Here is a 24,466-nt window from a genome sequence, read left to right as displayed (position 1 = left end):
TCTTTCTTTCCCATATCCTGCCTGATCTGTTGATCAAGCATTGGTCCCCATTTCAGAATTCCAATCTCTGTAGTTACCTGATCATACATTGGCAATGCAGTAGATTTCTTGGTGTGCAAGCTAACTTTGAAATTCTCTTGGATGCCTTGAATTTGACTTCATGTAAAACAATACAGTGCAAAAGATCCAATCTCCTAAATCACTTTATTTTAGTAGATTGGATTACAAAAACCATTTAATTAAAACTAGTTGTATGACTTTTGGAATTGTTAAATGAATATGCTATCTGCTTGCAGGGGTGGGGAATTCTGAAGCGATCAAGCCACTTGTGGATTCTTAAATTGGTCCATGGTATTTGTTCAAAGCAATTCAAACTTTTTCTCAAAATGGAAGGAATGAAGGAAAGACTGCACATGAATTTGTTGAAATGCCATTATTTTACCAAGGCTGACCACATCCACACCGTAGGATTCCAAAATTTTTGTTTCCTCTTTCAGATGGATGCTTCAGTGGCTGCTGCGTTTGAGTCCACCCCTTGAATTTTTTTGAGGATTTGGACTGTCTAAAATTATGTTCTGATCACTGCCAAACACCCTATTCAAGTCCTGTTGGGCATGATTTATTGTCTGGCTTTACATTGAGGAATATAAGCCTTTGCACTGCGGGCTATTTCGGATCAGTTGGTAGTCGTAGAAATGCAACACAAACTGACCACAGATGATGGCCAGCTGTGCATCAACACTAATTCTACATAAAGCCCACTTAATTCTGTCCACATGGTCTAAATCTACCCAGATGTTCATCATTAACTTGCACCCAAACAAATTAGTGGCCAAATAACCTACAGAGCACAGGCAGCAGCTTCTAGCTTGATTGATCCAATGGCAGAGTTAAGGTGAGCTGACGATGAGGACAAACTCTTTATGTCCGTTAAATGTCCCATCAGACTCTGGTTAGGTAGATATACATTTGTCCTGCTCTACGTTCATGCTGTATGTATTCAATTATCCAGCTTAATTGTTTGGTTTCTAATGGTGAGACTTCACTTTTGCTGTGAAGTTGTGAATTTGCTGTGCTGCAAGTTGCCCCAACAAAAAATAGTGTGCTTCAAATTCTCAAATCTTTGCTTAAGAGCACTGTGGCAAGACATGGTAACTTGACAACTAGCTTGGAGGGCTAGTACAGGCGACTCTTGTTCAGATAGTGGAGACTTTCCCAAATTGAATTTGCATATTGCTACTCGTTGAAGAATGGTCCCGACCCAAACGTTGCTCACCCCTTTTCACCATAGATGCTGCCTGACCGCAGAGTTACTCCAGCACTTTTTCTCTTTGGTATAACCCAGCATCTGCAGATCCTTGTTCCGTAATGAAATTTGTTTTACTTGTGGAATGCAATGTGGGGAAACCGATAAATAAACTGCAAAATTAGTCAATTTTATTCATTCACGCAGTACTGCAAGACAGTAAGATTTATAATTTGATATGCTTTTTCTATGACCAAATTAAACATTTTCATTTGTAGTTGGTCTGGAAAGAACCTGTCGGGTATTTTGACCTCCCCCAGTGAATCTCAACTGGGGATTGGTAAAAGATAAAATGAATGAGCTTTCATCTTGGGCTTTGTTGATTTTTAGATTACAATCTCCCCAGTATGTGAATCAACCAGACCATGTGTATGCTGCCCTATCCAGTTTCGGCTAGAGTTGCACTGGTTTTGTATCCACTTTGTAGTTTGAATTTTGCGACAAGTCTATGAATGCTGGTGCTTTTACTAATTTAAGTTGCAAGAATAAAAATGAATGGTTGCAGGATATTGCACAGTACAGTAACATGTTTTGTGTGTACCTTCAGCAGTGTTAACTGATAGATATTATCTATTCCCAAAGCCTTTGCAAATTATTCCAATCTTTATCCATTGTTAATAGATTCCTTTTTGAGTCTACTGCCTTGGTTCGAGGACGCCATTTAATGTATGAATTCTCTGCACAGTTAATGCGGAGATTGCATAGCAAATCCTAAAGATTGCATATCACTTTTGACTTGTACTATGCTCCCTTATAAAATAAACAGCTATGATAGTGGGATTGGTGATATCTTTTGTGGGGGTGGGAGAGGGGTCAGAGGCATGTGCTGAAATATGCTGCAAATATTTAGCATATTTAGCTTGACACTTGTTAATAGTTTTTATGTTTGCAATCTATGTTGAAAGGTGCACTTTATAGTTCTTCATGACTTCTAATACATTAGCTGCTTTGTAGCAGTGGGTCATGTGAAGTTTAAGTTCCAGATTTACTGGATGGTTGAGAATGAAGTGTTTAATATATTAGAACTAGTATTGCCTGTCTGTATAGCATTCCAGGATAAGCATTTAGGGAGGTTTTGCTGCAAGTATCACCAGTCGATCACCTAATTCTCCAAGCGATCTTCTTTATCTAAAAAAGCTATAACAATCGAGCTAGCCGAAGCCATGCAAGAAGTTTAGCAAGTTTAGTATCACTGTTTTGTTTCCATCTCGATTGTTCAGGCCACGTTGGGTTTGTCGTGATGAATAGTCTACTCTTTTGCCCTGAAGAATGGGCGTGTCTTGTCAAATACTGACGTAGCCTATACATGCACACTGTCATACCTATTTAATTGCTAGTACGTAGATTCCTTACTAAGAGCACTTTTGCCAGCATTGCAAATGGGACAGGTCTGTTCTCCTAACCATATTTTAAAGCTATCTTTGGTAATGTCTGCTTCATCTTGACTTTAATTTTTGTACCAGAGTTGCTCCTTAAATTGTAAATTTGCAATGTTAGCTTTAAATACTTTGTAGTTGAAGACTTTCAAAGTAGAGAGTACTTGGTATATGCTGCACTATATTAATTGGATTCAATTCCTCTTCTGCTAAATATAAATAGACTGAATTCGCAAATGATGAATGCGTCTTGATTTTGATTTTTGTTTTCCTTCCAGATCATTTGAAAGTATGTTTTGGCACAGCGGAGATTAAAGCAATGTGAGGTATGCTTGTTCATTGCATTAAGTTTTAAAAAAAAAATAACTTGTTAAATGGATTTGGTGTGTCTTACTGTGAACATGAGTGTTCTGTTGGGGAGTCTCTAGACTGGCATAATGAAGGTCTGGGTCATTCTTTTAGTGATGATCACCTTGCCTTTTCATAGTGCAAAAGCGTAGAAGCTTGAAGAAAAGTAGCAGCCCTAATTAATCATGTGAAAACATGGAAATTAAAACATTTTCATTGTAAATTCTGGACTTTGCATTCTGGACTTTGATTTGAAAGGGCTAACTTCAGAGAGTGATTACTCTGCTGGTCACGTAAATTCGATAGATTCTGGAATTCTAGGTTTGGAGGGTAGCAAATGTCCTTACTTTGTAAATGGAGAACTGGGTATTTGGTCTAATGTCTGCAAAGTAGGATATCACTCGACAACACATTAAGATTGAATAGAATCAGCATGGATCCATGAAACCAGACTTGGCTAATCTACTGGAATGGCTTGAGTAAACGCCCAGTAGAATATATATGAAGGGAATCAGTTGTAATGTGTTTGGGTTCAAGGCTTCCGACAAGATCCCATGCACGAACATGGTCAACAAAGGGCAAGGGGTAATTATTGAATGGAATCAAGAACTAGTTATTGGACAAGACTGGGCAGGAAGAAATGGGTCTTGGATGAGAAGTGAGAGTCTGGAGGAATCTGTTTGGAGCCCCAGCTATTTGCAGTTTGACCTTTGGTCCCTTTTTGCCTTGTTTCTAAGGTTGACTAGATGGGATTGAGTACAGAGGTGAAAATTGAGATTTTAAGGGAACACAGCCAATAAATGGTCAGGAGTAATATAATCTGGAAAGAATTGAGTTACCCACTTTGCACAAAACAAAAGCAGTGTTTAGAAGTGCCAAGATTGAGCATTGTGAATGAAGGGTACTTGGGTTTACTTGTAAACAAATGTGCGTGTGCAGCAAGCAATTATAAAGGCAAATGGCATGTTGGCCTCGGACAAAATTTGGGTGCGGGCAAAATGTCGTATTACAATTATAGGTTTGCATTGAGACTACACCTTCAGCTTTGTGCACCATTTTGCACAAAAAGTGTTGTACTTGCCATGAGAAGTGCAGTGAAGATTCCCTAGACTGGTTCTGGAGATGGCAGCGGGGTGAGATTGTTAAACTAAGTCTGTTTTACCAGGGCTTAAAATGAAGTGACCTCTTTTGAAACGCGTTCGTAGAGGGCTTAACGGAGGCATTACCCTGCCTCTCTCCCAGAGAAGTCTCTATGTTATTGTTGGTTATCTTTTCAATTGTGTTTAATGTTTTTGATTTGCAAGTTCTGTATGAATATTAGCTGTAGAATTGTCTTGCAAACAATATCTGAAGAAGGAATGTTGACGTGTCTTTTTAATTTGCTTCTATCATTCAGGAAGTGAAGCTAAATATTTCCGTTTGCCTGATGTTTTTGACTGACTTGAGAATTCGATTTGAGGCCGAGCGAATTGGAAGGCTGGGTAAAAGGAGGTTTGTTTGTTTGGCTCTTTTCCTTTCTGCTCTGAAGTTTAACCATGGGGCAACGAGTTGCTGTTGGACTCAAGACTGTGGATGTGAGAGATCCTTACAGGCCCCTTCGACATGAGCAGCAGGGGCTCGACTATTGTAAGCCAGCTCGGCTGGACATGCTACTGGACATGCCGCCCGTTTCCTGCGAGGTCCAGTTATCGAACTCGTGGAACAATGACGACCGATCACTGAATGTATTTGTTAAAGAAGACGACAAGTTAATATTTCATCGGCATCCAGTGGCGCAGAGCACCGATGGCATACGAGGCAAGGTCGGATACACCAGAGGACTACACGTGTGGGAAATTACTTGGACAATGAGACAGCGAGGGACACATGCAGTGGTTGGCGTTGCTACAGGAGATTCTCCTTTGCACTCTGTCGGTTACACGGCACTTGTTGGAAGTAATTGTGAATCCTGGGGCTGGGACCTTGGTCGTAACAAACTCTACTATGATGGGAAAAATCAGCCAAGCCAGACCTATCCAGCTTACCTGGAGCCCCATGAGACTTTTATTGTGCCTGATGCATTCCTAGTTGTTTTGGACATGGACGAAGGAACTCTGAGTTATATGGTTGATGGACACTATCTGGGAATAGCATATCGAGGACTTAAAGGGAAAAAGCTTTATCCTATTGTAAGTGCCGTCTGGGGTCACTGTGAAATCCGACTGCGCTACATTAATGGACTTGAACGTAAGTAAGCTAAAATTAATTTGGAGTTGTGGACTTTATTTTCAGCTCGTCTAACTTAAGGCAAGTTTAAAATCTGGTCTATTATCTGACTAATTCAAATGTTTTGTCCATTCACAAATACAGGTTATTTAATTAGTGCCGCGGTCACTTTAACCAGTTGAAATACATTGTTTATCTGAAGTTGCAAATTAAGTCAATTTTAAATGGAAATGAAACGATGCTCAATCATATTTCGAGTTATGACTGGAACGGTTCACAATACCGTTCTCCATTTTAGTTGAGTCATTGGGTAGAAACTTGATACCAGGTCTGGTTTGATTCTGTCAAATAAGCCACGATTTTGTTCTAATTATTAACTGGTGCTTTGGTGTGACAAGTGCTGCTTATTCTGGGAACGTAGAATATGTGACTCTTTGAAATGGCTTTTTCCAGACTACCTCCATGCATGTGCACAGTATAAAATGTTTAATGGTCCAAAACGTGACTTGTATTTGGGGAGGTGGAGCCAGTTTAGATAAATGTGACGTTACGATTTATTGCCACCTCCCATGGGTATTGACGCACACAGTGACATGATTCTGTCGGCAGCAACATTCTTCCAATACCTTGCAGAAATAACTTTTGTCACCTGCCGTGAATAATGAATGCAATCAAGGCATAATCTATAGAGCAAATCTGAAATGAAAGCGGGGACCACCCTAGTTGCAACTGCATATTTGTTTTTCATAATCATCTTGTCAGAGGCTGAAGGCTTTTAAAGATGAACTAATTTGAACACCTGTCGAGGTGTTCAAGTTGGAACAGATCCTACTGCATACATTGGTAACTTGAATTAATGATATAGCAGTTACATTGCACATTAATGAGCAACTATTTGTCTGGAGTTTAATTAAACAAGTGTGAGTTCAGTCACAAAATCATACCAGGAATATCCATTGCATCTCCTCTAAAAACATGAGAGCATTTGGTCTCCATAGATGAGACAGTTGCTTGGAGTGGAGAAACTTTAAATGGTCGGCAGGCCAGAATTGCTGCTTGGATCATCGGTCTGGAGGAGATTTGTAGTCTGATTTAAGTGTAATGTTGTAGTTGAGCCAATGTGGTTCAAGCAAGCCGAAAGTTTTGAGTTGGGTTAGGGGAAAGCCCGTGAGTAGGAGGTAGCAGACTGGTCTGAAATGTAGACTTGTCAAATCTAGCGATTCGATCCAGTCTACAGACTTGGTAATCTAAAATAACACACCAGCTAGATGGTGTTATATCTCTTCCCTTCTACCCACTATTTCCGATCACTGTATGACCTGGTTCTTGATCTTGTAACTCTTTCATTTTGACTCTAGTATTTCTTCATCTTGCAGGACTTTGTTTACTTTAAATACAGCTGTGAAGCCTATTGTAGGATGTTTTACAGCATAAAGAATAGTGGTTTAATCCCTATGCTGTAGAGGGGTGCATAATTGAATTAAATATTAAATATTCTAGAAAAAACTCCAAATTAGTCATTTTGCACTTATTTGACATGTTCAGAACTGTATGGTAAATAGTCTGCAACCCTACAAGATAAATAAAACAGCAGAATATTCAACCTGTGGTTTAACAAACAACAAATGTGTTTGTTATACAAAGGAAATGTAGGATAATATACTTGTATACCTCCTACTCAACCAGATGTCTTGAAGACCATCTTCAAAGGATTAGAAATGGCAAATTATATCTACTTTGAACCAATGTAGACACAACATGAATTGTGACTAGACAAAGTTAAAGACTTGGGGTTAGAGGGGTGGGATTTATGAAGAATGCAATTTGAAATGAGGCATATGAATTGGATGTTTGGACTAGCTGGCACTAACGGGCAAACAGAATGCTCTTGGACAGTGACAAATGTTGAAGTGAGATTAAGTTGTGGAAGTGCAAGGGTGCAGTGTGAGACATGCCGATAGAACAAGTGGTTTGTGGATTTGAGCAGCTAATGGACTACGACAAAAGTGGTGTTGCTAATCTTCTGTAGAAATGACATTCTTGGTGTGGTACATTTTAGTTGGAGGATCATCGTGGCCAAATAGACTGTTTCTGAGCAGTTAGGATCAGAGTTGCCAACAGACAGACAGTCACGTGTATTCTGGGGATTGAAAGCAATGGTTTGAGACGCTTGGATGATTTTTGTCTGGGAGCAAGTTGTTAATGAAGTAGTCTTGTCAATTTGGAGACTGGGTTGAGACTGATGACACGGCTGGGTTCCATGAATAAGGGATGAGTTCTGAGAAAACTGTTCTAGCTATTGGAAGTGTGCTTACTTCCTCAACTATCATTAAGTTTTTTTTTTAAAGTTGTCTGGGCAGCCTTCCACCACAAAATCCATTAATTTCCTTTCAAACATTCTTATGAGTACTTGATGCATAGATTGATCCAGAAACCTGGAACAGTGTAGTTTGTGGATATTCTGTTCCAAAGATGACTTTCCTTTGGGAATTGACATTAAATATACAGCTCCTCCCCGTGTTATGAACGCCTGACATGTGTGCAACCCCGACACACTACTGAACATTTGGATGACCATTGGAATGGATTTGCCAACTGTTGTGTGTATCCTTTGCCAACTGGCTTCTCCCGCACTTCTGTCTAGCAAACTGATTATGAGTGGTTCATGGGACAGAACCCTGTCATAACCTGGGGAGTTGTTTTAGGTTTTACTTTATACCTCTTTAACTAGAGTGTAGGTCCAGATGTCATAGCCTCAGAATTAAAAGATCCCTTTAGGAAGGAGCCGAGGAGGAATTTCTCTAGTCAAAGGGTGGTGAATCTGTGGAATTTATTGCTACAGAAGGCTGTGGAGGCCAAGTCAGTGGATATTTTTAAAGCAGAGATAAATTTGTTGATTAGTGCGGGTGTCCGGTGTTATGGAGAGAAGGCAAGAGAATGTGGTTAGGAGGGAGCGTTGGATCAGCCATGATCAGCGGAGTAGATTTGATGGGCCGAAAAGCCTAATTCTACTCCTATCAGTTATGAAAAGAAATCACTCTGGGGTTTTTAATTATCATTCTTTGCCCTTTCATTTTTTTTTTTCTGGTAAAATCTAAAAATATTGCTTTTCCCGAGCAGGTCAGGCAGTGTCTCTGGAGAACGTGAAGAAGTGATGTTTAGTGTCGCGACCCTTCTTCAGACTAAGTGTTTCTACTGAGTGCGACCACTAAATCATTAGACCGTATCTTGGTGAATGATTGTCACAGAATGCAAAAGATGTTATCGATGTTGAAACGCTATATGGTCTCATCAACCCTAAAACATTTGTGGAAAGCTACAACTTTGGAATTAGGAATCATCTCTAGTTCATAAGACTGCTGCCAAGTATTGTCTTGTCATGGCAACGTAGTCAGTTATACAGCATGGAAACAAGTCCTTTAACCCAATCTGCCCATGCCAACTAAGATGACCATATAGGCTAGTTTACTTTAGAGATACAGTGTGGAAACCCATGCAGTCACAGGGAGAACATACAAACTCCATATAGACAGCATCGGTGGTCAGGGTCGAACCTGGGTCTCTGATGCTGTAAGGCAGCAGCTCTCCTGTTGTGCTGCTGTTTCTCGCCATAACAGGTGAATTCTCACCCTCTGTGGAACACTCCTTAAACTGAATGTGTTACCATTGTACTATTGAACTGCTTCAGGGTGTAACGACTTACTGGAAATGCGGTTGTTTATGAATGGTTTAGATAGATAGACAGACAGACAGACAGGCAGACAGGCAGGCAGGCAGGCAGACAGACAGACAGACAGACAGACAGACAGACAGACAGACAGGCAGACAGACAGGCAGACCTTTATTGTCATTCAGACCGAAGTCTGAACGAAATTGCAGCAGTCATACATATAATACAATAAAATAAAAACAACAATAAACACATATTAACATCCACCACAGTGAGTCCACCCAGCATCTCCTCACTGTGATGGAGGCAAAAGTCTTAGGTCTGCAGTCTCTTCCCCCCTCTTCTCCCTCTGCACTGAGGCGATACCCCCCGGGCGATGTTATAAATCAGTCCCGCGGCTCAAACACCGCGGCCCGGGGTGGTCGAAGCTGCCGCCCACCAGTCCTGCAGACGCAGCCGCTGGCCCGCGGCCGAACCCCGGACTCAGGCCACCACCGCCAGAAAACTGTCCCAGCCACCCTCACGTGAGTACCGTGCCGTCTTCAGCCTCGGGCTGGGCCGCCCTCGACATGGGCGCCGAACCTCCCCCGGGCTGGGCCGCCCCGACATGGGCGTCGCTTCTTCCCCCGGCCGGGCCGCCCCGACTTGGGCGTCGCTTCTCCCTCTGGCCGGGCCGCCCCGACATGGGCGCCGAACCTCCCTCAGGCTGCGAGCGCCGTACCTCCCCGAGCTCGGCCGCTCCGACGGGAGCCTCGTTCCACCCTTGGACTGGCCGCCCTCACGGGAGCACTGTTCCAGCCCTGAGCCGGACCACCCTCACAGGAGCGAGCTCAGGGCGAGTCCTGATGGGCTCTGCCTCCAGAGCCTCGAGGTCATCAGCTCCATTAGGCCTCAGCGCAGACGGAGGCAGAGAAGGGGAATGCGACAAAAAAATCGCATTCCCCCGCAGGGAGAGACTGCAAACCCCGTTTCAACCCCCCCCCCCAAAACACAAACTAAGAAACAAAACCTAGACTAACCAAAACAAAATAAACAACACAAAAAACACAAACAAACGGGACTGCCGGTGAGCCGCTGCAGCCAGGGCCGCGCCGCCACTCCGATGGAGAACTTGGTGGATAGACTCAAAAATGCTGTAGCAACTCAGCGGGACAGGTAGCATCTCTGGATTCCTTCCCTCCAGAGATGTTACCTGTCCCGCTGAGTTACTCCAGCATTTTGTGTCTACGTTCAATTTAAACCAGCATCTACAGTTCTTTCCGACACATTTTGAGAACCTGGTGGATTTGGGCAACTTTTAATCATTCAAGTTGTTCAACGCCACTTTTTTTGGCAAGGGGATGTATCTGCACCTGGTTACTTTCAGGGGTCCCTCGCCTTGACTGTTTCCCAGAGGCTAATGGTAAGACTGATGCAATTTGGTTTGAAGACTAACAGGAGGCTATGGATTACATGCTAGTAAATTTAAATTGGCACATTCAACTGCAAGAAAAAGGAGCACAAAAGTGCTGGGGAAAGTCAGCGGGTGCAGCAGCATCTATGGAGCGAAGAGCCTGAGGGCTGAGGGAGAGCTGAGAAGGGGAGGAGACAGCAAGGGCTACCGGAAATTGAATGGAATGTTTATGCCGCTAGGGTGCAGGCTGCCCAAGCGGAATATGAGGTGCTGCTCCTCCAATTTCCGGTGGTGCTCACTCTGGCCATGGAGGAGGCCCAGGACAGAGAGGTCGGATTCGGAAAAGGAGCATGTCCTCAACATGCCGGTCTAAAGTGAGGGTTAATCAAAAATAACTAGTTATGTGAGTTCTGTGTAGAACGGAAGTTTTCACAGCAAAAAAGCCACAGGAAGCCTCCAGGGCAGTAAAGCCAATGGGGAACAATGTAAAATTGGGCATGTCCAAGGTTTTATGCCAACAGCAATGGTGGGAAGCAGAATGACTTGAAGATAAAGAATAGTTAAGTGGTTCATGCATGGACATGAGGTAATATGTGGACATGATTGATACAGCAACAGATTCGTTAATTTTGGGTGAAGGCCTATGCCCAAACCTGAGCACATCCCTATGAAAATAAGTGAGTGCGAAACATTTGGTCCATGCACTGAACACCAGGTTTTAGTGTATCACAAGTTATTAAGAAGGAACATCTGATTGTAGTTCATTAATCTACCACCAACTTTGCACAAAGATTGGTATTGAAACTTGCTTCAAAATGTTCCCATTCAAATGCTAATGGAAATATGCTGAAATATTCAAGCGTGTTCCATGAGTATTACAGATTATAATGCATGTACTTGCTCTGCTAGATTCAAAGACATCTATGATCATGTAAATGCACTGAAGAATCAGATGGATGCTGTTTTTAAGAGCTTTGTAAACTAGGTGACGGTTGTGGTACTTAAAGTGAGCTGTTGACTGATTACAAGGTGATTTGAGCTGTGCAGGATGTTTTCTGCATGTTGCAGTTAATACAGCATCTCCACTGTCCTGAGGCATGTCAATATTTAACGCTAAGCAACGAAAGGAAATGGAAGTAACCAAAAGCTACTTTCCAAAATAAATCCTTGGCTGGCAGCTTTTAAAGATGGAGAGAAGTCTTGGTCTAAGGTGGGAGTTTCATCCCACCAGGTAAATGGGTGACGTGTACCGTTTGATGCAGTTGGTGCTAGTGAGTTGGTGTTTTGGTTACCACCTTGCCAAAACTAGGTTTAAAAGGAGTCGTTTGAGATTTGGTGAACTATGAAGCTGATTCTCACTGAAGATAGACACAAAATGCTGAAGCAACTCAGCTTATCAGACAGCATCTCTGGAGAAAAAGAATAGGTGATGTTTTGGGTCACGACCCTTCAGTCCATATTTTTCTCCAGTAATGCTGCCTCTCTTACTGCGTTACTTGATCATTTTGTCTATCTTTGGTGGAAACCAGCATCTGCAGTTCCTCCTACACAGATGATTCTCACTTTTGGAGCTGGTGGGTGTCCACCTTGAAATGATGGAAGTAGATTTTAATAATGATAGGGACATGTTTATCCTGAGGTGGCATTTGTACATTGCACATAAATCCTACAAGGCAGTGAAAAAACTGCAAAAATAAAATAAATTGTATGTGCCCAACCCAATTAGGAAAGGTGACCATGGTAGTGCTTAGTGTCCTGCTTCTGTAGCCAAGTAGGGTTGGGGCTCTGCAGTTCAGTTCCTGACGAAGGTAGCTCTTCCTGAACTTGGTGGTGTGGGATTTTAGGCCCACACTGGAGGATTTGTACCTGATAGAATAGGCAAGAAGATGGCAGGCCTGGATGGGTGTGGATCCTTAATGCATGCTGCTGCCTTGAGGTAGAGCTTCGCAATGCGAGGGTGTCTGATGCTATGACGCACTGGGCCGAGTCAACCACTGCTGTCTCCTGCATTCGTATGTTTAGTTTAGAGATACAGTGTGGAAACAGGCCCACCAGATCCGCGCTGACCAGTGATCCCTGCGTACTAACACTGTCCTACACCCACTTGGGACAATTTTTCCTTTTCCAAGCCAATTAACCTACAAACCTGTACGTCTTTAGAGTGTGGGAGGCAACCGAAGATCTTGGAGAAAACTCACGGGGAGAACGTACAAACTCTGTACAGACAGCATCCGTAGTCTGGATCGAACCCGGGTCTCCAGCGCTACATTCGCTGTAAGGCAGCAACTCTACCGCTGCGCCGCCATGTCGCTGTGTTGGGATTACTGTACCAGGTGATGCCACCAACTCTACAGTGCATCTGTAGCAGTTTGTTTGACTATTCAGCGACATGCTGAATCTAGTTCTAAAAAGTAGTCACTGACACGCTATCTTCATGATTACATTTTGTGCTGGCCCAAGGACAAATTATCTCATCTATTATTGCCCAGAAAATTGAAACTGTTAGCTCTGCCATCAACTCGCAATTGAAACTGGCACATGGCTCCTGGCTTCACAATTCCTGTCAAGGTGGGAGGATTTTAATTCACAGCATCTTTATGCAATATCAATTGCGACATCAACTCGGTGCAATTGTGTTGAGACACTTCTGTTGGCAGCCAAACATTCTTCTGTCTAGACTACGTAGGCCAATGTAAATGATAATCGGCTTCCCTGTAAGAAGCACTCCAGCTCACAAGTGTTCAGGCTAACCTTTCTGTTTGACTAATCTTAAGTTTTGAAGCCGGTAAACATACTGGAACAGTTCTGTGTAGGTGGCATTGACTCAGATTTGATGTGAAATGTTCCCATATATAGCCTGTGATACACAAAATGCTGGAGTAACTCAGCGGGTGAGACAGCATCTCTGGAGAAAAGGAATGGGGTGTTTTGGGTCGAGACCATTCAGACAGTCGGTGGAAAGGGGAACGAGAGATATAGACGGTGATATAGAGATATGGAACAAATGAATGAAAGAAATGCAAAAAAAAGTAACAATTTTTTAGTAGCCTATTGCAATTTATGTGTGTGTGTGTATGCATATACACATACGCGCACACAGGCACGCGCACACATACATATCCATATACATTCACATTCACATATACATTCAATGGTATATGAACACACTGATCTGTTCTGTATTTATGCCTACAATATTCTGTTGTGATGAAGCAAAGCAAGAATTTCATTGTCCTATCTGGGACACATGACAATAAACTCTCTAAAATCTCTTGAATCAATGATAAAGGAAACGGGCCTTTATTAGCTGTGGCGTAGGTAAAAACGAGATAGACAATGAGAATCAACAAGAAATAATCTCATCAGCCTGAGTTTATTAATCCTCTGAACAATTTGTGTTGACTTGTGATTGGATTGTCTTGTTGACTGTAGGTAATAACATCGGTGTTAGTGACAAGTTCAAGGAAATTTCCCAGGCAAGGCATGGAAGGGATAGATTCTATTTAGTACTATGTTTTTGTGCCCCCAGTTGGCAAGTTGCAAATGACATTCTTATATTTCAGAGTACAAATGAAATGAGTGTTCATTGGATCGGGATTAATCCTCCTACACCAATGGTACCAGCTCAATGTAAAAACAGCAAGAACAATTTTCAGCGTTTTCACCAATCGCTTGCACTCTGCCCGCCAGGACACGCTGGATCTCCCGGTTGCTTACATTTTAACTCTTTCCCCTTCCCATACTGACCTTTCTGTCCTGGGCTGCCTCCATGGCTGAAGGTGACCAGATTCCTGGCTTTAAGTAGATCTCAAATAAAAGCCAGGCAACTCCCACCTAGCGTGTCGACTGATGCCCGCCACCGGAAGCTGTGTGCCCTCCTGAAGGCAGCGACCCTGGCGGAAAACGTACGTCGCCAGCGCATGACATCTATGAGGACACTCGGAATACATATACCTCCGCAGGGTCCTGAGACTGAGAGCAGCCACCTGGGTATGGACGCAAACCAGCGCCTGACCGCCCTCCTCCAACTGGAGACCCAGAACCTCTGCAGTGACCCAATGATTCCTCTCCTGCCAGAAGAAGTTCACCAACCTCCTCTGGATCATAGTGACAAATGCAGAGGATGGGACCAGAGTGGCCAGCCGGTACCACAACATAGAGGCCACCAGCTGGTTTATGACCAATGCTTCCCCCCCCCCCCCCCCCGGTAAGAGAGCACGCCAAGGAGGCCTGACCAACACCCTATTTGGGCGAAGACCTTCGCCTCTAGCTCCTGCCAGTTCGCTGGCCAAGCCCCCTCAGTGGGACTTGGGTAGACCCCCAGGTAGAGGAGGTGCGTAGTGCTCCACACATAAGCTGTCATCTCCGGCAAGGAGTCCACCTCCTACTGATCCACCGAGAGACCAGAATACTTCCCCCAGTTGATCCTGCTGGCACTCGCCCATCCTCTGCAGGTCAATAGGGTCGGTGAGGCCAACGTGGGACTGCAGACTGCCATGTGATGAAAGAATGGATCGACTGGGCTTGTGTTCACTAGAATTTAGAAGAATAAGAGGGGTTCTTATAGAAACATACTTCTTAAAGGATTGGACAGGCTGGATGCAGGTAAAATGTCCCCGATGTTGGGCGAGTCCAGAACCATGGGTCACAGTTTAAGAATAAGGGGTAGTCCATTTAGGACTGAGGTGAGGACTTTTCACCCAGAAAGTTGTGAATCTGTGGAATTCTCTGCTACAGAAGGCAGTGGAAGCCAATTCACTGGATGTTTTCAAGCAAGAGTTAGATTTAGCTCTTGAGGCTAAAGGAATCAAGGGAAATGGGGGGAAAGCAGGAATGGGCTACTGATTTTAGATCTGCTGTGATAATATTGAATGGAGGTGAAGGGCCGAATGGCCTACTCCTGTTTTTCTATGTTTCTAGGCCAAGCAGATGGTCATTGGCTAGCTTAGTTTAAGAGGAAAAAGTTTCAAATACTCATAATGTGACTGGCTTCTATGTACAGCTCTCTCTCTCTCTCACTCCCCTCTCTCTGTGCACTAGGACTGGATATTTTCACAAGTCTGCTGATATTTTTCCCTCTGCGAGGTGACTTTGATCATTCTTGAGCCCATTGTGAGAGGACACAGCTCCTTTCTGTGATGAGATCAGCGTCTTGTTTCTGGTGCCAGACATGTAAATTGTGACTTGCCTGCGAGTCAGCTGAATGTAAGTGATGTTACTGGCACCGTGGCCCTTGGAGAGTCAGTAAAATGATTCTGCCAAAGATGGAGCAAAATGCTGGACTAACTCAGTGGGACAGGCAGTCTCTGGAGAGAAGGAATGGGTGACCTTTTGGGTTGAGACCCTTCTTCAGACTGATTCTACCATTTTGATCCATTCCTTTTCAAAATCCCCCTTGATTTGCTGATAATTTTTCTTCTCTAGATTGTAAATTAGATAGTAAATTAGTGAAATACTCATTGGCTGAGTCTTTTTTCTTCTCCAGTAACTGGTGGTTTTGACACTTTGTTTTAATCCAAACATTTGAGCACACTTGAAATGGGACATTTAATTTTTAGGCAACGATATCTAAATGTCAAACTTAAGAAGCTAGAAATATGTAACTAATGCTAAAAATAATCAGCAAGTCGGATAGCTTCTGTGAAAAGAGAAAATCGTTTGGGTTAAAGATGTTAACTATTACTCGGCCTTTCATGAATGTTTCCTGCATCTTTGTAATCGGTGTTTACCTGTAACATAACATACAGCAGCCTCTACTTCTCCTGTCTGACATTTAATTGAATATGTAAGAAGGACCTGCAGATGCTGGTTTAAACTAAAGACATATACAAAAAGCTGAAGTAACTCTGGGTCTGGCAGCATCTTTGGAGAAAAGGAAGTGGTGATGTTTTGGGTTGAAACCCTTCAGACTGAGTGTCAGGGGAAAGACAAATGAGTGATAGAGATGGTGACATGGAAAGATGTAGAACAAATGAATGAAATATTTTTTTTTTTTAAAGAAGTGACAACGATAAAGGAAACAAGTCATTATTAGCTGTGGGATAGATGAAAATGAGTTACAGACAATGAGACTCAACAAGACTACTTTGAAGCCAGTACAACAACTTGGGTAGGCTGAGGAATGGGGAGTGAGGGGATGCAAGGGGTTACTTGAACTTAGATTCTTTTTGCACAACTACTCAATTGATTAGAATTTAGTTCCAAACCTAAATCAGCAGTGTTCATCTTAGCTGGAATATCAGTGCTGGTATGCGGAACGTGAACAAGCTAACACGCCATTGCCAAGTAGAAATTCAAAACACTGTCTCCATTCACAGCCTGTATGTGCAGTTGTAAACCGGACTTTTTTCAATGTTTGCAAAAATCCTGCCCACGCTCCTCTGGAGCGGAAATGTAGAGTTTTGCAGGCGCGACCGGGGTCGGGTCCACAATGATGGGCTGTGTGTGGCTTTAATATCAAGCGGGGTGAAGTGATGGTCAAATGTTGTATTCAGATCAGAGTTCTGGATCTGCACAAGCAAGTAGCCACTGGTTTGGAGGTGATGGTGGGAGAGGGGGCAGTGGTGGAAGAGATGGGTGGGAAGAACGACAACTGAGGCATCCCTGAAGATTGCCACAAGTTTTCTGCTTGGTCATGGCTGCCAGTGGCATGCCAAAACTATGTTTTAAATTGCAAATACTGAATCTGAAGTAAAACCCAAAGTGCACAATGCAATTGGCAGGTCAGGCCACAATTATTGAAAGAGCAATGGTTAATGTTTTGAATCTGGGACAATGCCAGGCAACAAGATAGTAAGTTTTCAGTAGGAGAGAGGATTGGTGAGCAAAGAGAATCTCCGGGTGAATCTTGATAGAATAATTGCAGCTGTTAATAGCAGCTTGTGTCTAATTGTTGTAAATGGCATGAAATGTGTCCAGGGAGGACGTATGTACAAATAGAATAAGGAAAATCTGACCAAGGTGATGAGCAGAATGATGAATTCTGCTACAGGCCAATTTAGTTTATTGTCACGTGTACCGAGGTACGGTGTCAAGCTTTTGTTGCGTGCGAACCAGTCAGCCGAAAGAGAATACATGATTACAATCAACAAATGTTGGCATGGAGAGGTGAAATAAATTGGCAGGCACCAGAGGTTCAAGGTGGATGAAGCAAGTGCTGTTTCTTCTTGGTCCTGGTTAGCACACAACAAAAAAGCTATTTGCTGTACCACAGTACATGTGACATGAACCTAAACTATCCACAGATGCTGCCTGAGCCTGCACTTTCTATTTAATTTCTGGTGGCATAATATGTCGAGTACTTCATTTAAAGTAATTTCTGATCAGAGAGCTTGTTTGAACCGACTATGAATGTCTTGGTGCCGGGAGTTTAGTGCAGTACGCATCTAGAATGAGGATGTTGGCAGCATTTGCAATGAAGCCATTTGGCACAAGGTTTTATCTTGCAACATTTCCTGCATGTGTTTGGGATGCTAGATAACTAACATGTTATTCATCGTTCCCCATTCTTACCCACGTCTGGGTCTTGTGACTAGTTGGACTACTTAAGAATTTTTAAAAACAATTTCCAGCAGCTTTAGGCCTATGATGCTGAATGGAGTTAACTGGATGTTTGAAGTGGTTTCCAATTCCACTCTTGGGTTTGTTTTGGGCATGTTTTTGTTCTTGTAACGACCCCTGATATCCAAATTCTGGTGGAATGATAGTTTTGGAGACCACTTGGCCCCACTGGCTTCCATTGCTCTGGTACAATGAGTAGTCAATGTCTTTGAATTCAGTAGGTTAGTGCATAGCACAGTGCAGGAACAAGCCCTTTGGTCCACAATGTCTTGTGCCAACATGATGCCCCTGTCTGCAATTGATCCAAATTTCTCCATTCCCGTGCCTATCTAAAAGTCTCTTGAATGCTATTATAGATTCGGGCTCACTACCACCCTGACAACTTGTTCCGGGCACCCGTCACCCTCTGGCTTAAAACTGCTGGTGGAACATGGTGGGTCAGGAAGCATCTGCAATGGGCCCTTCATTTGGACAGAGTATAGGGGAAATGGCCAGTCTTGTGGTAAAGGAAAGGGGGCAAGACCTGGCAAGTAATACGTGGATGAGGAGGTGTGTAGTAAGTGTATTGGGGAGAGCGAGGTGGAGATGGCAACGGAGGTTGGGAAGGGTTTGGTGGGGGTGGAGGGAGGTGGTGTGGGCAGATGGGACCAGTGAGGGGGGGGGGGAGTTGTGTGGGAATGGGACAATAAGGGATGCTGCCTCTCCTATGGAATTCCACCAGCAGTTTTTCTTTACGCACCATTAAAATATGGTCTGGCATTCAGAAGGTCCAGAGGAGTCTAGATTATTGTTTATTGTGGTCATTTCGTTACCCTGCAGAATTACATCACAGATTGAAATAGGTAATCATGCTACCTATGATGGTAGTTGCTGCAAAGCCTTGTAGAAAATAGTGTCATAAAATCTGGCAATGGGGAAACGAGGTCAGCGGCTGGACTTTCTGACCCTCAAGGACAAAGTTATTTTAAGTGTTTTTAATAGCTGCATACTCTGCCTCTGCAAGCTAAAATTAAAGCCTATATATTAGGTAGACACAAAATGCTGGAGTAACTCAGCAGGACGGGCAGCATCTCTGGAGAGGAGGGTCTTGACCCGAAACGTCACCCATTCCTTCTCTCCAGAGATGCTGCCTGTCCCGCTGAGTTACTCCAGCATTTTGTGTCTACCTTCGATTTAAACCAGCATCTGCAGCTCTTTCTTACACAGTCTCTATATTAGATTGTTCAAGAATAATGTTGCACAAGTGACAAAAGCGATCAGTTTGCAATGGCCATCCACAGTTAAAGTAGCAATGGTGTCTGATTACTGGCAAAGCCTAAATGGAAGCTTTTTTTTAGCCCCTATTCTGCCCAGATGTAAGACTGTCTTGCTTGTCAACTTCCAAAGTAACACGTGATTCTCTGGTTAACAATCCAATTTGTGTTCTAACAATTTGGCCTTTGTAATGCAAATGTTTCCCAGTTCCTCTCTTACATTATATCCAATTGGAATTATGGAAAAAGACAAACTGCTGGAATAGTCGGCTGGTCTGGCAGCAGCTCGGGAAGACATGAATAGGTGAAGGTTTGGGTCAGGCCGGGCCTTTCAGACCCACGTTATGGAATGGCAGTTTATAGTAGAACTACCTGCAGCTGATTTTCTTTTTAAGTTGAGACTTTTGGTGTTTAATTTTAAAGCCACATGGAATAACAGTTTGATTATTGTCTTTCTGCATGAGTTTGTGTCTGAGAATGTACATGGCCAAAAGCTGACCAACAATATGTCCCAGAGAGGTGACTGGACATCAGCTGTAGAGCAGTCATTGCCTCCAAGGAGTCCTATTGTCCCATTAGCAGCTGCTCTAAACCAGCAGTTTAATCCTTGGAGGGCAGTTGTAGCTTGATGCCAGATACAGTAGTTTAGAATATGGAATGAAGACTCCTTCCTGCATTTTCTCAGCTTGTGTAAACTCCCTTAACTGTTGAATTTAGTACAAGAATTTACAGAATCTATCACACAAGTATGTCTTGAAATACTCTAGGAATTAATTGGAGGGGTTGTCCTGTATTTACCAGTTCAAACAGGTAGTTATACTGTTCCTGTAATTGTGGTATGCTATCAGTCACTGTGCTCCTGAGTGCTGTATAAACCAGGCTGTGTCAGATGTCAGGACCCATCATGGAGTCTGGAGCTCCTAAGCAACTAGTAGGAACTGCCCCGTTTCTGTGAGATTTGCGAGTTTTTCGTGCACCAGACCGAGCATTAAGCAATAGTTTGCAGTTTCATTTATTTACTTTTAACAAATGTTATGCTTTAATTGTAGTATTTGCCAGTGAAATGTTAAGATGTCCATTGGTGCTTATCACTCTTGTGCATAATGTACCCACCGTGACTTCCCCAGTGCAGGGGGGGGGGGGGGGCGTTTTGGAGTGACTCCAATAGGGGTGGCACAGCAATCACCTTGCTTTCAGCGCCGGAGATGCGGGTTTGATCCTAACTACAGGTGCTGTCTGTTCGGACTTTGTACGTTCTCCCTGTGACCCATGACGTGGGTTTTCTGCGAGATCGTCTGTTTTCTCCCACGCTCCAAACACGTACAGATTTGTAGGCTAATTGGTGTGGTACAAACTTAAATTGTCCCTAGTGTGCGTAGGATAGTGTTAATGTGCGGAGATCGCAGGTCTGTGCGGACTTGGTGGGCTAAAGGGCCTGTTTCCGCGCTGTATCACTAAACTAAGCATGCAATGGCTTTAGTATTGGATATTTTGCATTGAAAGCTTGGGCACTGTGAATATATTACAGATTAAATATAAAGCTTTCCCCTTTCTGTTTTCAGCCGAACCACTGCCATTGATGGACCTCTGTCGGCGTTCAGTGCGAGTCGCTCTCAGCAAGGATCGCTTGAATGAAATCCAGTCTCTACCACTACCAGCATCCCTGAAGAGTTACCTTGCATACCAATGACAGCTGAAGAAAAGGACTGTAACCTCCAGACATGGGCAGTTAACCCATTTATCTTCCATCCATTGTGTGGTGGGCATTATTTTAAAACTGGTCTTATTTTCCCCAAAGCCCAGCAACTCTAACATTTTCATCCAGTCATTTTTGGGGGTCCAGAGGTTTTTTTTTACAAGTTGGGAGATTTTTTTTAATCTGTGGAAACCTTTCCATTAACTTTTGAAATAGAATCGGCCAAATCCCCAAAGATGCTGTTGTTTTACAGTTTTTGATGGCAGCTTTCTTTTAAAATGATTATAATCTACATTTCAGTTTGTCAGAATAGAGATTTGTTCTAGTTTTTCTGCAGTGTATTGCTACTTCGCAAAAAAAATAATGCTGGGCATAAAATATATTCTTTTAAAAGCTGCTATTGGAGTCTTTAAGGAGAAACATTAGAGTATTTGGTGTAGAGAATGGGTGGGTGGCAGCATTGGGTGTGGGGAAATTTCCATTGGATGTTTGAGTGGAGGGAAAGTTTTTTTGAAGATTTTAGTTGGGTTGAATTCAGTCCATTGAAAAGACCCGATTTAGTCTATCCAAAGGAAACTTGCCTCTAATACTGAATTCATTACTCTCTCTTATAATAAAAATCTTAACATTAAATTATCCTAACCTAACTTTATGAAGTTGGTCGGGTATCATTGTCGTGTCGTTTTGAGTTGACCCATTGTTGCTGGAGTGCACAAAATGTATCCAAATTGTGAATAAAAGGAATGCTGTTTCTGAATGCCAAAATCCTAATTACAAAGACTTTACTAGCCGTGCTGGTAGAAAATGTATTCCTAATACCTACACTTGCAAGTAACTACATATGTGATTAGTTTTGGGGAGGGGGGGGGGGGGGGGATATATCTGCCTGGTCTGAAGGTAACCCAGTGCCTCTTGGTTTTAATGTGCAATATGTCGATAAAATGGTTGTTTTTAAAACTATCATTCAATAAAACTTAAATTCTAAATTGGCTTCTGTTTATTTTGAGAGTTTGAACTTTTTTTGCAACAGAGTTTTGAATTAAATCCTGCAGGTGATTGCTGAAAGATGTCAACAGAAAGCTTGTGGAACATCGCAGCCATTGGATCTATTTTTGTGTGTTGCCAATATATTTAAATGAGCCGCTGCCGAACATTATTACTTTACCTCTGCGTTCTGTTTAGTTTAGGAATGCAGCTTGGAAACAGGCCCTTCGGCCCACCGAGTCCGCACAGACCAACAATCACTTGTACACTAGTTCGATCCTGCACACTAGGAACAATTTGCAGAAGCCAATTAACCTAAAAACCTGTACATTTAGTTTAGAGATGCAGTGCGGAAACATTTCAGCCACCGAGTCCGTGCCAACCAGCGATTCCCTCACACTAACTATCCTACGCACATTGGGGACAATTTATATTTATACCAAGCCAATTAACCTACAGACCTGCGTGTCTTTGGAATGTGGGAGGAGGCCGGAACACCAGGAGAAAACCCACGTGGTCACAGGGAGAACCTGCAAACACTGCACAGACTGCACCCATGGTCAGGAGCGAACCTGCGTCTCTGGCTCTGTAAAGCAGCAACTCTACCGTTGCGCCACTGTGCTGCCGTCTAATACTTTGAAGGCACTAATGAGAGTTTGTGCAATTTCCTTATCATGGTTTCAGTTCGGCAACTCTGTGATAAACCTGACCAGGAATGCAACTGACATAGTTTAAAATGAGTATGTGTACAAGGTCAGATGTGTCCTGTGGGTTGCCTTGCTACAAGCTCTGTGGCATCACTTGCAAGGGGAACTGCTGTGTATCCCGAGAAGGGGCAATTCAAAGAGCATAGTATATTACTTTTAAACAAGTTTACCAATTGACCTAATTTTAAATTGGTATCAAATGGCAACAGGCCAGAGGGCAACCAAAAATAAATTTGCAGGTGAACCATATGGTCTGTGATATTTTTACATTGGTCTATTTACTTCTTGACTGAAGCCTCCATTTACTGGGTTAAGAGTGGTGGGATAAAATGGCTGTATATTTAACAGTGACTAGTCAATTTTGAAGCTCGTTCAATGCTATAAGTTTTCACAATTTAGTCTAAACAGACGATTAACTGCACCTGCTCACTTCATGATAAAGGTTCCCATCAGTATGAATGCATTTCCTTCTGATTTGGAAGGAATGAGAACAGTTGGCTTTATCACCAATCTCTGTGCAAGCCAGAAAATACAAGCCCATAACTTCCTAGCGTCCTCTGAAGTTTGAGTGTCGCTGAAAGGAGTAGTGTTTTTACAACAGCAAACATTGTTAGCAGATTAGCGATTCTACAAGGAATTCCCAATGTCTGTGGCACACATGGTTGCTGTAACTGCTGAACGAGCTTGAGGAAGTCTGGCTAAGCCTCAAAGCTGCAGCAATGAGTGAAACTCTATCAACTTAACTTAATTGCACCTTGAAGGAAGTTGGACCATTTTTCGTGCATTTTTGATTGCAGCAATTATTGGGATTGTTTAAACTCTGATTTGGCATCTCTGGGCAATGGAAAATGACTTGTTTCTGCTGATGTGAGTTGTCAAGTTACTAATTCTGAAGAAGGGTCTCTACCTGAAACGTCACCGATTCCCTTTTCTCCAGTGATGCTGTCTGACCTTACTCCAGCTTTGTCTAAAATATTTTGATATATGGTTTATGATATGACAAAATATATATTTTGATTTATACTTTGATATATGGTTTGAATCTTGTGTCCATGTGGAATATTGTATAATAAACTGAAGAAAAGTATCAGTTCAGTCACCAAGTGTTTGTTAGTGGAAGGAACCACTTTAATCGAGGGCAGCCTGGGCATTACTTCATGAACTGAACAAATCCGTTCAACTGACCTCTATTTTCAATGCTGCGATCCTCTGATTGGAGACAAATCTTGAACCTTTATACCATGCTACCTGCTGCATGGTCGGATAGTCAGCGACTAAACCGTCTCGCCCATCTGGTTTGCCAGGTGAGGAGGGGGCTGTGGACCCAGCAGGACCAAATATGAGACCTGTCAAACGGCAGATGAGCTCCTAGCGAGCAAACGGCCATCCACACTTCAGTGGAAGTTGTGACCACTGGCTTGCGTAGCATTGTAAGGAATGCCCGTCAGAAACCGGCACCACTGCGTCGCTAATGTTTTCAACGATTTAAATAAAAAATAATAAATCTATTATGCCGTAGATATTGTATACAAATATTTTTTAATCTATTTAGAATTGAAAAGTTTACTAATGCAAATGCTTGACAGATTAATTTAAAGGTTCGCTTTTGAAATGACGTTATCATCAGATTAGACTACCATTCTATTAATCTCATCGTGTGATGGTCAAATAGGATTTAACTGCTGTGGCAGGTATTGTGTTTGTTGCTTTGTTTCCATCATTCTGTTATCTCTTCCCCCAGCCCATGTCCCAAAGGGACAATAAACTGACCTTGAATGGGTAACAGTAATGAGGAGCTTTTTCTATGGATGTTAGAGATACAGCGTGGAAACGGGCCCTTCGGCCCACTGATACTGTGCCGACCAGCGATCACCTCATACACTAACACTATCCTGCACACTAGGGATGATTTACAATTTTACTGAAGACAATTAACCCACAAAAACTGTCTTGAGTGTGGGGGAAACC

General features: G+C 42.8%; 1 protein-coding gene across 5 annotated transcripts in view; it reads left to right on the top strand.

Moving 5' to 3' along the window:
- The window catches only part of spsb1 (splA/ryanodine receptor domain and SOCS box containing 1), a 76,772-nt gene extending 54,977 nt beyond the window's left edge, over positions 1 to 21,795 (top strand). For 3 of the 5 annotated variants that reach the window (XM_033048558.1, XM_033048557.1, XM_033048561.1), the window contains exons 2-4: positions 2,961 to 3,008; positions 4,427 to 5,256; positions 20,674 to 21,795. In XM_033048558.1, coding sequence (XP_032904449.1) covers positions 4,566 to 5,256; positions 20,674 to 20,801 — 819 coding nt within the window. In that variant the 5' untranslated portion in view covers positions 2,961 to 3,008; positions 4,427 to 4,565 and the 3' untranslated portion in view covers positions 20,802 to 21,795. Of the gene's footprint in view, positions 1 to 2,634; positions 2,731 to 2,960; positions 3,009 to 4,426; positions 5,257 to 20,673 lie in introns of those variants that run through there. The other 2 variants (XM_033048562.1, XM_033048559.1) reach the window with 2 other exon arrangements.
- The last annotated feature ends 2,671 nt before the right edge of the window (positions 21,796 to 24,466 follow it).

This window comes from Amblyraja radiata, chromosome 31 (assembly GCF_010909765.2).
Source record: "Amblyraja radiata isolate CabotCenter1 chromosome 31, sAmbRad1.1.pri, whole genome shotgun sequence".
NCBI lineage: Eukaryota > Metazoa > Chordata > Chondrichthyes > Rajiformes > Rajidae > Amblyraja > Amblyraja radiata.
Note: the sequence above shows the minus strand (reverse complement) of the source record. Positions and strands in the feature narration are given on the sequence as shown.